General features: G+C 40.6%; 1 protein-coding gene across 1 annotated transcript; it reads right to left on the reverse strand.

Moving 5' to 3' along the window:
* Positions 1-558: 558 nt before the first annotated feature.
* On the reverse strand, positions 559-8,243 carry ctdspl3 (CTD (carboxy-terminal domain, RNA polymerase II, polypeptide A) small phosphatase like 3). Its single transcript, XM_083887562.1, has 11 exons — positions 8,042-8,243; positions 7,093-7,216; positions 6,852-6,992; positions 6,410-6,524; positions 6,103-6,214; positions 5,350-5,436; positions 4,847-4,909; positions 4,660-4,739; positions 3,664-3,790; positions 1,292-1,387; positions 559-924 (listed from the first exon to the last, which is right to left on the reverse strand). The coding sequence occupies exons 1-11, from the start codon at positions 8,162-8,164 to the stop codon at positions 859-861; spliced, it is 1,134 nt and encodes a 377-aa protein (XP_083743688.1). The 5' UTR covers positions 8,165-8,243; the 3' UTR covers positions 559-858.
* Between the last annotated feature and the right edge of the window lie 7,918 nt (positions 8,244-16,161).

Consider the following 16,161-nt stretch of genomic DNA (forward strand, 5'->3'; position numbering starts at 1 on the left):
AAATTACTCAAATTAAATTACATACTTTTCCGTGCTGCGTAGGAACCCTGATTAAACCACTAAAACTAAAAGTAAATCATCATAACTTGACATCTTAATCAAGAAATAATGATGTGCTTTACCATTATTTGAAAAACGGTACATTTGAAAAGTCATAGACGACAATAATAATTGTATTTTAGAATTCAAAATATAATTTCAGCTAAAGAGCTGCTACATATTGGTGTATTAACCATTACAGAAACTAAAAAAAATATTTTTTTTTAATTTATGGCAGTTATTCATGTTAAACATTGCTATTTTTAATGGGTGTGTGTGTGCGCACACTACGGACCCTTTTGTCTCTTTAATCAAGTCTGTGTTATGAATAATATTAATAACAATAATTAAAAAAACAGGAGTTTCATTCTCTTATTATCAGTAGAATGATTTTATTGAGTTAAAATCATTATCTAGAAATATATACACAGATGACAGCCACTGATCAGCAACAAAATCAATAAATATAACAAATATTTCTATTAACAACACAATTTCAAGCTTTGTGTGTGAATAAACATTACCCAAGGGGGAGAAGGGGAGGGAGGAGGGCTGCACTTTACTGCCCTGAGGAATGAGTCTTGGGAGAAAAGAGGTTGGTGTGATCAACGACCGGCAGCATGTTTGAAATACCGACGCGGCGTCCTCTTAAGTCATCAGGGAGAACAGAGGAGGATGAGCACTGAGCACGTCCAACACAACACAACACCACAAGGTGAGAGAATGCCAGATAGACTGCCTGTTTTTTTTTTTTTTATAAAAAAAAAGCCAAAGCAGGAAACGGAGCTGTGAAAGTTACACAGAGCAGTAAAAGTGCCGTCAGTCCTCCAACAGCAGCCTGTGGAAGTGATCCTTCCTCTTCTTCAGCACCTCCCGAAAATCCTCCTGAAAAAACACGGCCGCAGATATTTGCTCAAAACGATGAAACCGAGAGGGAGGAAAAGACAGCGAGCAGATGCTGCTGCAGATAACCAGCTGTTTTATTCACAGCCGCACTTTGTCTGTGGGAGTGCGAGTAAAACACTTCCACATGATGACAGAAAAGAAAAAGGAAAAAAAAAAATCTTTAATACCACAAATAACCTATGATGAGAGGGGGAAACTTGTTTTATAGATTACTATCCTTACAGCCTGGGAATCATTTTTATACACCACAACAATACAAATAATGATCAGTTGTCTTTTAATCTTTAAGGAAAACAAGTGTGTGTGTGTGTGTGTGTGTGTGTGTGTGTGTGTGTAACAGACGTACCGCTGCAGACAGTTTCTCCATGTAAGGGATGAGTTTGAGCAGCTCTCTGTCGTCGGCCTCACCAGACCAGCTCTTGATGAGAATCGCATTCATCAGCTGCGAAAACACCAGAAAACCCTCTGTAAATGCTGTTTTCATTAGACTGTGAGTTTATACCACTGCTGTTTACAAGCAGGACCATGAAAACACCTTTGTGTATCCACAACCTGGTAGATCTTACTCCACTTGTAGAGATCCACCGTCATTTATATACGATAAATACACAAATCTGGACTGGGTATATTGGTGAGGCTATTTGTCTTTGAGCTGTAGTTTGTAACTTTTAAATATAAGCAAATGTTTGTTACATTCAAAACTGTCTGTCAAAGGAGTTCACACGACCGGTCGATTAGCTCCGTGTGACTCGCTCTGTATTTCACAAATTAGCTGTTTGTTTTTGTGTCTGCGAGGGCATTTCAGCGTTACACACACAGAGAAGGCGAGACGGCAGCGGCACACAGCGCGAGTAAAGTAAGACGGCTTCATTACAGCAGCGCTGCGGCTGAAACCACCAAGAAGCGCACAAGTGGATTCTACTGCTAAATATAAACCAGGATGTTCAGCAGTTCACAATCATACTTTTTTTTATACTTTTTCCAGGATCAGGATTCTGGCACCACAGAATGCCACAGCTGATATAGGGCGAAAGGTGGGGTACATCCTGGACAGGTCAACAGTCCATCACAGGGCCACAAACAACCATCCACTCTCACACCTATGGTCAATTTAGAGTGTTCCTTTAGAGTGTTCATATTCCCATATAGCATGTTTTTGGACTGTCGGAGAAAACCCATGCTCACACACAGGGAGAACATGCAAACTCCATGCAGAAAGTCCAGAGGTTACCGAGTGGACCCTTTCTTGAGACAAAGGGTGTGACATCATTTTATTTTACTAAAAACATGTATGACAAGTCAAAATATACTGTGAGTAAATGTTTTAAGACAAAAACAACTCTCCACTCTCTGTTCTGTATTATATTCAAGACCCTAACCCTATGAACAATATTTGATTAAAAAAAAAGTAGTTGCTGGACTTTGGCTATGAAATCTCTAAGGTGTATGGACTGTATGTTAAAAACAAAAGCAGCTGAGATGAAGCAGACGACACGTAGCTATGTGCTCCAAGCCGCCGTGGATATTTGCATTTGAGTCGTTAACGGTCTGTTTATCTTTCACACAGATTTCATTCTACACGTAAAGTGTTTCTTACAGCTGCATCCCTTCCTGTCACCTTCTTCTCTTTCAGATCTACACGTCCACACACACACGTCCACACACACACACGTCCACACACACACACACACACACGTCCACACACACACACGTCCACACACACACACACACACACACACACACACACACACACACACACACACACACACACACACACACACACACACACACACACACACACACACACACACACACACACACACACACACACACACACACACACACACACACACACACACACACACACACACACACACACACACACACACACACACACACACACACACACACACACACACACACACACACACACACACACACACACACACACACACACACACACACACACACACACACACACACACACACACACACACACACACACACACACACACACAGCGTCATCACCTGTCTCTTTCACTTGGAGCAGCATGGTGTATTTGTAGTTGTTTTTTCTGTGAGTGGGTTAAAATGTTGTTTATTTTTATTGGATAGCACTAAACTTTATTTATTTTTAATTTGTGTGGTTTTATGTTTGTCATTTCGTTTGATCTGATAGTGCACTATTGTTTAAATAAAGTTTGTGGTTTGATTATATCTGTGCTTTTAATTATTTTTACAATGCAATATTGCCTTTGCTAGTCTGAGTAGTTTTATATTAATATAACAAAACTGTACCGATACCCAAGTGTGACTTTTAAAGGAAAACACAAAAATTGTATAGGTGACCCCAAACTTTTGAACGGTAGTGTAAATAGACCAGCAATAAATAGTTGCATAAACACTCCGTCATCTCCTGTTTACAAGTAGTTTTCTGTGGATTTTCAAGCATGGATCGGGGCACTACGAGCGAGTTACCCCTCCCAATTGTGGTAGTCTTGCAGAGGTGTCTTATCCCGAACAAATTGGCCATTCATATTACACATGTCCTGTGGTAAAATGACATTACTCCACTCCCCCCATGTAAAACTAAACCGGTCCAAATAGTGTTTAAGAAAGTAACGAGATATGGGATTTTTAAATATACCAGGGTAATTTAAAATAAACAGCTGCATCCATTGAAATTTAGAGAAATGACAGAGACTTGATAATGCTTACATGGTACGGGTATGTGTGTGGTGCGTTGTCCAGAACCACCGTCTTGGAAAGATCCCTCCCCAGGACGCTTAGGTCTTTGATATAGTGGCCAAGGACACAGGCACAGTCGTCCTGATACAGGCGATGCCTGTAGGAAAAACAAAAATGTTTACGAGTTTACTAAACATTTCCTTGTAGCAAACTTCAGTTTTTTTTAAGTGTGTTGAATTGTATGAGGCATTGACACAGTGAGCACTAATTTTGGGAATAATGAGGAAAAACTATTTAGCTACTATAATTAGCTGTATGTTTAAAATGTACCGATTCATGACATGTCATCAGAGATTAAGAAAATATGTTAGATGTTCCATTTTTAATAAATATTTTCAGCGAGGGGGAGCTTCAGTTTCTAAGGATGATTACCGGTCAAGGCAGTGATCATACTTTATATAACCACACTTAAACTCAAAAAACCCTGAACGGTCACTTTAATGCACAGCACGTTGTCTCGAACTGGCCGTGACCTTGTGAGGACTCTACAGTCACCAGATCGCAAAGAAACCCTTTGGGATTTGGTGGAGCGGGAGGTAAACACAAACATGCAACTGACAAATCTGCAGGATTTATATGATGCAGCATGTTGTTGGATCAATGCCACCAAGAAGTCTGTTCTGGGGCAGAGTGAGAGAGATCCTACCGAGGATTAGAGAGGTTTACCCGATAGAGAGGCAGCTGTGTTTACAAACACAAACAAGCTTGGGGGTAATTTATACTGTCCTCCTCACTGAGACAAGAACACATGTGCACTCATTTTCATTTACTCCGAGTGGCAGTCAAATAAATCCATTACACAGTGACACGGAGTGACTAATGGTGCGGCCATCTGGCGCTCTTCAGCGTCGTCCAAACTGGCCGCAGACGGGTCAACAGCAGGACGACACTCACTGGCTGAGTCTGATAAACCCAAGCTCAGAGTTTATGAAAGACAAGTGGAAGGAAACGTCCAGAGACACATACCGAAACAGTTTTCTCTGCGGGTCCAGGATGTCTAGTATCTTCTCAGCGTATTCCTTCTTCGCACATGTGTAAACAAACAGCTGGAACGGAACACAAACAGCAGCTGGGACCAATTCCACACAACAATAAATGACAAGGCAATTTCATTTGACCTCAGATTAACTCACTTATTTAACACATACCGTACCTCATAGACTTTTGCCATGGACTGCAGAAATTCTTTCACGTGTGGTCGCAGGATCATGTTCACCTGTTTAGAGCAAAACAAACATGTTCTTCATTTTACGCTTCAGTTCCTTCTTAATTATCTACACCTTCTGTGTAAAAAAGTATATATATATATATCAATTCAGTATCATTTAATTATCTGAAATGTATCTCATTAACTGTATGTTTTATGGTCAATATAATCATATTTGAATGTTTTAAAGTGTTACATTGATCATTTGTCAGGATATATAGCATTTTACTACAAATTTAAAGATTAATTTGATTTATAATCTGGTTTAATGAACTATAATCTGGGTACCCCAGACAAATGTTGCCTAACTGTTTCAATATTCATCTTTATATACAGTAAATGGTTTAAACCATCTTCATATTCTTGTCAGTGTGTTTACGTTTAACTATTAGAAACGATTTGGTGCTTAGACAGGTTTGTGACTGGTAGCAGGGACAGTGAGTGGTCACCTTGTACTGATGGTCCTGGAATGCTGTGAGGAAGGTGAACTCTGCGTCCTCGATCGCATTCAGAGAGCTAAACATCAGTGTCTCTTCCTGGAAGGACACGAATCACACCACCACGCTCATTATTGGTGTACCGTCACTGCTTTTACGTCACATTTTAAACCACAAAACAAACAATGCTGAGTTTGAGTCATGAAAAGCACACATTCCCTACAAACACTTTTCTCTGATTGAATTTATAGATACAACCAGTTAAAATGATCTCGCAAAACAAAGCCTGGTTATAATATGTTGTCCACAATTTATGAATGACGTGAGAGCAAATGAAAACACGATGAAGCACAAGAGCCAGATTAAACACAGATGGACAAAAGCAGCTGCTGCGTTTGACCCCAAATCAGAAAAACAATGTGCAGCTATTGCGATGCTTAAAAAATACATCAACTACCTCAGCTAAGGCCCTGTTGCTCTGTTATTGTAGTTGTGGAATTTTCGTTCCACAACAAAAACTGATGTCCTGCTAATTTACCTACAGTCAATTATCCATACATCTTTCTGTGTACCAACCCAAGTGTGACACACACCGTCATGATTATCCATGTGGTAAAAAGAGATACCATGAAATAGACAAATTTTATTATCACCATTTAAAGACAACCGAGTTGTGTTTCAAAGATCAGAAAAAAGGTACTAATGAAGAATAATGGATGAACCTTCAACTCAAAGTTCTGGTAGGTCAAGGAGCCACACACTTACCAGGTCGACCACCATCGTGGATTCTGGACAGCTCCGGGTCTTAGGTGGAATATCTCGGAGTCTGGGTTGGGCATGCTGAGACTGTGATGGTATGTTCTTGATGAAGGTAAATCTGGAAAAACATAATCCTCGAATGAATGGAAGTATAAATTTTGATAGAGTCAACTGCTCCTTCAGTGATGAATAAAGCATTTACTTTCATTGAGATGAACTGCAACATTGATATTAACATCATGTTTCCAAACGTTTACACATATTTATTGTTGTTACGTGGGATTATCTGCACTAAAAGCAGCCACAGACTCACGGATCAAACATGTCTTCCTCTTCTTCATCAGCAAGCAGGTCAATGGAGCCATAACCAAATACACCTTGCTCTGGGCTCATCAAAATGCTGTTTTCGCTCTGCGCGCCCTTCCTATCTGCACAAAGACACGCAAACAAACCATAATCAGCACAAACTGTAAGAAACATAAGTTTTAATCTCTGGGTTAGCATGGAAATCCAGCACTATGATACAGCAATTCCATTATAAGATTCAGCCATTACCCACACACCTTGATGTTAGTCCAATAAAATAAATTCCTGCTCTTACCTTTCCCACTAACAGCGGGAAATGAGCACGAGTCAGTTTACACCACTAGTCAGGATTTATCCAAAGTGGTGATGACAACAACTTTTACCATTTAAAATCTTAAATGCATGAATTTCAAATGATTTAAACTCCTTCAATAAGTAGCTGCACTCACTCTCTTTGCTGGGTGTGAGGAAACGTACGATGGGCGAGTAGATGTTTCTGGCCGTTGAGGTGGGTGGAGACGCAGAGTTGATCTCAGCTAGTATGCGCTGATGCCGCAAGATGGAACCGATCGGGCTCTTGAAGTCCAAATCTAAATAAGAGGATGATCAATACAATAAATATAAACAGAAAACAGAAATGTGTCAAGAGTTCAGGTTCAGGACTGAATAACTGAAGGTTGCTGAACACACCCGTTTCACTGTTGTCAACGGCAACAGCTCTCTTCCTTGCCCGGCGACGTGGCAGCCGGCGTCTCGTCGCTGTAGGAACTTCATCATCTGAGAGGTGGGAATCATTAGCCAAAGCCTCTTCAACCTAAACAATAAAAAAAGAGAGTTAACCTTCAAAAAGAAAAACTTGGTTCAGTTTCACCAGGGTGTTTTGAATAACAAACTTCGTTCAATTTCCTAGTGGCATTCCTAGTTCAAGTTAAAAGTTCGACAGTATTTACCATTAAAGGCCATACCTTGTTGTCACCATTATGAAAGACATGTAACAAACGTATGTCTAACCCTAACCTTTACCTAACCACAATCTTGACCCTAAACTTGGCCATTTCCTCGAGTTACACACACAAATGCCTTATTTATACGCCATCAGTTTTGGCTTGACAATCATACTCATTTTATTATAATTTCCACATGTGGTCAGAGATAATGCTTTGTTTAGGAGAGCTGCAAATTATATTCCTATAATTTGCTATTCCTTTTTATATAGAGCAAAGAACCAGCCCTGAGTGGTAAAGCAGTGTTTGATAACAGACACACATGTATTTAAAGTCCCAGTATCCTTGTATTATTGTGTATTTCACAGAATAACACACCATATTCACCCAATTGTATACATTATTTTACCGATATAAATGTCTAAATCCTGCCGGATGATAAGTGAAGTAAGTGCGAGTGTAACACGACCAGTGAAGTTTAGAGGCCACTGACCGTCCACATTCACAACAACAGAGAGCTAACGTTAGCTTAGCTGCCGTTGTTTTGTTACGGGAGCATTGGCGAACACCATCGGTTTACCTAGGATCACGACGCCAGGCGACTCGTTCTGCTCCTGGAGACGTGACTACATCCATGGACACATACGAGGACATTACAAAGGTACAGTCAAATAAAAACAATAACCGTTCATCACCTTGGTTTGAAGCGGACTCTCGGTCACCGACAGGCGCGTTCGTCTCGGCGTCGCTTTGATACCCGTGCGTCCCTTCGGCGTCTCCGGACACGGTGCAAGCGTTCTCTGAGACCGGAGTCTCATTTTCCTTCTTAATGTGAGGGTTTTAATCAAAACAACAAAAAAAGCATCCGCTGCTAGTTTCCAGTCGCCTTGAGTTCGATGTTTCTTTCTCTCTTTTTTTCCCACCACACGACTGGCTTCAGTCGTTTCAGGGGTTGACTCCGCCCACCCCGCTCAGCCGCGAGCCATCTCGAATCATTCCCTAGTGAGTTTAAATCTGCCCGGGTGTGATAGGTTCTCCACTGCGGACACCGTTGTTGGGCGGTGCTTCGCGAAACTCCAACGTCAACGTGAGACGCGAGTCACGTTGCACGCCGAGAACTCGATTACTGATATGCTCCAAATCTTAAAAACAAACAAACAAAATCATTTTGTAAAATAAACACAATCTTAAAACGCAGATTCTCATAATATATATATATATACATACATATATATATGTATGTATATATAGATATATATACGTATATATGTATATATATATGTATATATATGTATACATACATACATACATACATGTATATGTATATAAAATGCAGTTAAATTCTGGAGCAAATAAAGGCATTTTATTTAAAGGGACACTGTGTAGTATTTATGGGTTTATATAACCCAAAATCCACTTTTTTTATACATATTATGTGCTCCTGCATTGTCTAGTCGTTGTATAATAGTTTTTGTTTCATTTTCGTAGTGTTTCAAAAAGTCATGTAAAATAACATGGTCGCGGGCCGCGGTTGCATTGCCACTGTTAGCAGCGAGACGGCATGTTTCTACCGGAGCCTGTAAGGACAAACGCGAGAGAACAAATCAAGCGTCTCTTTACTTGTAGCGGAAGTCCCGCCTCCTCTCTCTCCGCTTAGTCTGCTACGGCCGCGATAGCTCGCCCTCTAACCTCACCTCACGAACCTCATCAGCTCACACTGAGAAAGACTACGAGGACGACATTTGACCGGCTGAGGACACCGTAACGCTCAGGGAAGGGAGGGGGTGAGCAGAGCAGCAGATCTTTGTTGTAAATTTCAGCCTCTCCTCTAGATGGCACTATAAACTACTTACTTCACCTTTAAGTACTATTCTCAACAAAAGCTCCCATTTTAAGTTTAAATATAACTCTGTTTGAATTTACTCATTCATTCATTCATTCATTCATTCATTCATTTTCTACCACTTAATCCTCCACATGATGGTCGCAGGGGGTTCTGTAGCAATCTCATCTGACATAGGGTGTTAGGCAGAGTGTCCAAATGACCTAATCCCCTAATCTGCATGTTTTTGGACTGTGGGAGGAAACTGGAGAAAAACCCACACACATGTTGAAAGGCTCTTGTTCCAGCTGGGTCACAAACTCAGGTCTTCTTGCTCTATTAACATGTAAACAGTCATTTATTTTGATAATAGTATAATAGTATATATCTGTTTAGACATTTGAAATGAAAGCTCACTCATGTTCCAGAGAGCCTCAGGGTCGCTGCCATCTCACTTTACTAGTGTAGCCGTTATGCTTCCGCCTTCCCGCCATCCATCACCCTGTGTCACCACAGACACGGAAAACAAAACACTGCTGCACCGAGAAACACGAGACAGTCGTGCGGAGCTGATAGACTTAATCAGCAACTGTGTAAACTCATTTGACAATGTGCTTATACTGAGACATTTACACACACTACAGCTTTAAGATTGATAAATCAAAAAAAATCTCACAAAGCTCTGCTGACATTTAAGAAAGGTGATATTTTATTAATTTCAGATTCAAAATAAAAGTATTCACACAAACACATATTGAGTAAATATATGCGTAGAAGAACAGCTCTTCACCCTTCAAAAAAACAACAACAACAAAAAAACTAAACAAAAGAAAACAGTTGCATTTCCCGCCTCCACTTTACTGCTAAACAGGGTTACCGGGAAACATCCCATTCATCGTAAAAATGTAATTGTTTATAGAAAAAGGAGGAATAAACACACATTACAATAACAGACTGAAACCATAACGACTTTGCTGAACGAAAAGCGGTACTAGAAGCAGTACTGGTTTTAGCACTAGTAGTATTTAACTGTTGAGCGTGAGGTTACCTGTTGTCGGTGCTTAAATAAACAGCAAAGTGTCACAAAGCTGCAACACAGAGAGAAAGCAGAGAGGAAGCCATCGCTGTGTCCAAAACGAACCTTTCACTTCACCAACCAGGGTGAAAAGATTTTCCTCGGAGGCTTTTTAATAATATCTCAATATCAGGCCAATAAAATGGTGTCAATGCACCACAGTGTTTATCCTCTGTACAATCTCATGTGTATAAATGGGACGCTGTGTTTATATCTGACCCCCAGAAACTGGTATTCTGGTATATTCTTGTACATTTGGGACCCTGGTGTTTGTCCTCATGCTTTCTGTGTGTGTGTGTGCGTGTGTGTGTGTACCCACTACACTGTAACGCGAGTGCTCACTGGGTTAAATGACTCAAACTGGAGGCAGAGGTAGATTTTCCTGAGAAGTTGTCGGAGACAAAAGACAGAGCCTTGTTTAATTGCTGAAGTTGACACGAGACACACACACACACACACACACGCACTTTCCCTACAAATAATTACATTTATGATTATCGCTATCATAATAAATCTGCTCTGAATGTAATCTCTGTGTGTCACGGTTGCTATAGCATATCAAACAAAAAAAAACCTAAAACAAATCAAAGACAGCAAAAACAAAAACCATATTAACATAATATGCAACAGAGCCGTGAGAAGCCATATTTCAACAATAATCTACTTAATGAATCTTAGCAGTACAGAGTAATTCATACAATAATTGTCATAGCAGAAGGCATCTTGTTATCTCCTTATCAACATCATTTTCCCTTCACCACATTCTCCTTGACAGAAGGAAAAGTCAGCGGTGAAGTCCAGTCAAAAGCCCTCAAAACCCACAAACACCGTAACCCGTAAATGTTATGGCAAAATGTCCATGTGTGGGAACAGCCAGTCGGAGTCCATTCTCCGCACAAGGTGCTCTGGTTAAGAGGTCATTTTTAAGCGACCGCTCTGTTGGGAGTAAAAGCAGCAGGACTTCAAGATAAAACACCCAAAGGTTTTGACGTTCTTCGGTTATGGCATTTTGACAGAGGGTTAGTGCTGATCAGAAGCTCCAACATCTGGAATCTGGGAGTCAGCTCCTGAACAGCACTTGATTTATGACTTCTAACATCAGGAGATCAAACTCCACACAAACAAGACACTTTTTCTTTTTTTGCATTGAGCGGATGAATCCGGCTGAATCATTGTTCTGATCCACACACTACTCCTGACATCAATCCACGCTTTTAACTACAATACCACACAACAATAAAGCAACTATGACAAATGCAAACAAAGCCAAGAAACTTCAGATGCAAAGTCATGTGTTAATCTAATAATGAAAACCATGTGCGTGTTCAGCGGGAGGGAAGCAGCCACAGACACACAGATGCAGCAGACAGTAGTCATGAAAAATATCTGCTTCTGAAAAAACAACCTTGGGATTCACGCTCGGTACGACAGAGTTAAGGCGGACACAGTTTCCACAGCTAAACTGTCTCAGTGTTTCTTTAAATATCAAATATCAGCTCCCTCTGACACCAGGGAACCTGCCTGAGTACAGATACAGAGAAACAGACAAGACAGGAACGTCCGATGAGTCATTCTTTCCTGACTGTGTTATTAAACTCATGCTGAGTTTAAATACGTTAAAAGAGCTCAACTCGAACCATTACTTCAGTGTCATGTGACAATCCAAACACCGTTTCACGTCAACAAAAAAAGAGTCTGGAAACACTGGAAGTAAATGAAGACGTGAACACTGAAACTGAGTCGTATTTTTCGCCACAAAAGTTCATATACACCCTTTTAATAAATCCAAGTACTTCCTTCCATTCAGGAAATCTAAACTGATTGTGCGTCATAACAAAAACCACCACTGGGGGGAGCGCTTACTACAAAGCCTGAAGCTTCTCAACTACCCCTGTTCCCTGACATTATTAAAATGGGTATTGATTAACAGTGATTGTCTAGAGTCTTTCATAGTCAAACCAAACTACTTATAAACCAGCAGCAACAACAGTTTGATTGCTTTTCCTGCAGGAACACGGCCTTCAATAGGAATTTCTGTTTAAATAACAAAACTCTTTTCTAACTAGAGGTAGAAGTGGGGCTGGATTTTTCATGATGGGATGTCAAAGTGTCTGGAGGTATACTGTGTTGTCGTAGCATCGTCCGATTGTCCGTACCATGCAAGCCTTCACTGAAGATGCTGCACACCCACCCACACACACACACACACACACACACACACACACACACACACACACACACACACACACACACACACACACACACACACACACACACACACACACACACACACACACACACACACACACACACAGAAAGAGAGAGCCGCAGTACCTCCACCATTCAAATGCAAATATTCCACAGAGCCAAGTTAATGGATAAACGATAAACATGGATCCACTCAAGGTGGCAGGTGCTTGAGTGTTTCCTCGGGGGGGCAAAAGGGGTCACAGGGTCAAATTTTAAGACGAAATGTTGATCCCTCAGATGTGGATGGATTGAATTTTGCTTTTTGTCACAGACACCCCCCCCCCCACCACACACACACACACATTTATTTGATTGTACCAGCCACTGTGACATCCGCTACTAATGAAGACATAGACTACCGCGTCACATGAGCACATACAGCTCTTTACAATGTAATACAGGACATTTGCTTTTTGTTTTTACAGATTGAATTACTCAACAGCTGATTAGGACAATTGCCACAGGGCAAGTATTTGTTTTTCATCACACTATTAGAGTTCAAGTTCTACTAAATTTCACTGCATAATGCTTCGGATAAATGTCCATATCACATGCGAAGAAGACAGATTAACCTTCCTGCATCTGTACAATCGTCCACAAACAGGAAGCAGCCACAAGGCACGGCCTGTTACCTACATATTTCATTGTAGAAATGAGCCGACTTCCTATTAAAGACATCTACCCCGAGAACCTGCACAATATTTCAAAGTGGGCCGTGAACATTAATATCAAACCCCTATTATACAATCACAAATGCACAAATGCTGCTATTTCAAAAGGGTTGGGGTTTGCCTGGTCTCGTGACAATGATGAATTTGTCAGACATGTATATGTAAAAATCATGGTTGTAGCGATGCAGAGAGCTTTGCATTATCTACCATGATGAAAGGCTGCTGACAGAAAGCTGAAACCTTGCACAGATGTGACTTTCAGTTCCGCAAATGCTTCTCTGACATAAAAACTCATCCTCAGAGGTCATGAGTGACAAGGTTACTGAGTTTAGTTGTCTGGCTGACTTCCCCATTCATTAGCATTCACTTGAACACTTTTGTATGTACAAGAACATACAGTGCCACTGATGCCATGGTCGCCCTTCTGTGTTCCACATTGAGAACATGTTAAACCAATGTAAACAATATGCAAATGAGAGCAAACAAATTGTGCACCCTGTGACTGTTCTGGAGCTTTAAGCTGTGTCACATGATCTTATTTATTGGTAGGATAGCAAACAATAAGTTCACTCTTAGGCTGAGGTGCCTGAAAAGGTTCAAAGATGACTGAAAAACAAAGGCAACAGTTAATGTCGCACATCTGGAAGCTGAGTTATACTTAATGTCCACTGTGAGTTAAAGTAAAACAATGAGGTTTTTTATTCTGTGCACCTGTGAGACGTGCAAACGTTGGGCATTGTTTAGCATCTGAACAGCCTGGTGCTGAGGCTCATTTATATCTAACACAAATAGATGACTCATTTCTGTCACGTTTCGCAGTCAAACTTTCCTCCAACACAATGGAGATGTGTTTTCTAGGGCTCCAAGATTCTATTTTAAATTTGACTTTCTTGATTTGATGGCCATCTGCGCATCAAGAGCTCCATCTGAAACTGAACAGTGTCTGTGCAGCAGCTGGTGGTGATTTTCACACCGAGAAAAAGAACCACAATCACAGCGTCTGCAGCCATCTGGTGATCTTTGGGAGGGTCAATAAAAGTGATTAGGTGGAGGTACTGATCGCTCTCTGGTCACCTCATGCTGTGGCCTTAAGGCGTCACAACAGAACCCACACACAAAGCCTGATTTACTCCCTAACATTAGCTAGGAATGAGGCCGCTTTGCTTGGGGCGGGGATCGAGAATGAGTAACAATCTTTAACGGCCAACAGTCCAGAGAGGTAACACAGGTTGAAGTTCAAAAAGCTGAATGATTAATCTACTACAAAACACAGGCACACAACTACTACTACATATGAGGTGATATGGTGTTTCTGCTGTGGCAGATTCAACCTTAAATAAGTCTTACTGCACGGTGAAGTGCTCAGCCACAGCTATGATTATCTCTGATGTAACGTCTTCAAAAGCCCCAATTCATCTAAAAAACAGTCAAAGACGATTACAAGACATTCTCTGTGCCGACAGACAGTGAGAAATGATCCTTGACACAGCGCAGGATAAGAAGCACTTGGATCAGGCAAAGCACTAAAAGTCATGCAAAAAAAACCCCCAAAAAAACATCAACCACAAAGCTAAAACAAAAAGCGAAAGCATCCGTAATCTATGATACAAGAAAAATAAAAAAACAACAAAACGTTAGATATGAGCTGAAGTGATCGTCGGGAGAGGTTTCTTTTGCAGCTCAGTTTGCATCTCCTGACACCTGATTGTCACACAAGGATTTAGCAAGGATGCTACACTCCTTTAAATTCGTGACAGGAAATCAGAGTGTTCCTGCGCACTGACGGCTTTAACCTACAAACACATGCATGCATCTGACCTTAAGACAATCACTCCACGAGAGGGCTAAGTCATAGAAAAGATAAAAACTGATCGTTCTGTGGGGAGCCTTCGAAAAGCGTATAGAAGACAGCGGGATATAGTACAAAGCGATGCGCAGAGAAACACCTGAGAACAATGGAAAAAGAGATATTCACATACAGCCTCAACGTCAAGCATCAACAGTCAGCGTTGCCGCCATCGAGGCTCCAGAAGTCCAGCGTGTAACGAAAGGCTTTAGTTCATTTTTCCACCTTATTCGTACAAACAGCCATTTGTACACTAAACCTGACAATATACCTGCATGGTTGGCATAGATGTATTGAACTGGCCTTATGTCAACAAACAGGTGAGGGGTTTTTAGATAACTAGCTGTTCAGGCAGAAACACCACACAGCTAACTCGTCTAATAATGGACTGAATATCATCAGTCAACATCCATGCAGATTCTGCTGATCCAGACATTTCTGATTTGTGTTTCCTTGGTGACTTTGAGGCATAGACACGACGTGTATCTCGCTACAAAACAGCAGTGCACACGTGCACCAGACTCCCTCTTCCACTCAGAGATACAAACTGGCTGCCATGTGAATAAGGTTATATACGTTTTTTTCCATAAAATGAGGTCACAGCAGTACATTGTTATATGCCCTGAACAAATATACCTTTAAAGCTTTTCTGATTAAAAATAGAAGATATTCATATTTTCTTTTTTTATATAGAATTCTAAATATATAGACTTTTTTTTCCTGCAGTGAGAGGATTGTTAAAGATTTAAATGATAATAACAAAAGAGAATAACAATAATGATAATAACGACAATCAAAAGATTAAAAATAAAAAATAAAAACTCTCCTCCCCTAGAGGATAAAACATTACTGTCAGTCAGTAGCTGTGTATATGTGTAAACAGTGCATTGCCCTTTCTAGTTATTACCTTCTCTTTTGTCCTCCGGTAATCTGTACATTTATGTAGAAATAAATAATTCACAAGTTGTGCATTGTTTAGCGGACACTGACTCGCAGTTGGAATTTGTTTTCCAAAAATGATTTTGGCTACGAAGAACAAAAGAGGTGAGTTTGTGAGAGAAAACCTGAGATAGTGTACTTCAAGTGATCCGAGGCGAAGACTGAGTCTTCCTGTAAGGTTTGTGGGTCTTCTCTTTTTGGCATAGACAACA

Source organism: Microchirus variegatus (assembly GCF_963457635.1).
Source record: "Microchirus variegatus genome assembly, chromosome: 4".
Classification (NCBI taxonomy): domain Eukaryota; kingdom Metazoa; phylum Chordata; class Actinopteri; order Pleuronectiformes; family Soleidae; genus Microchirus; species Microchirus variegatus.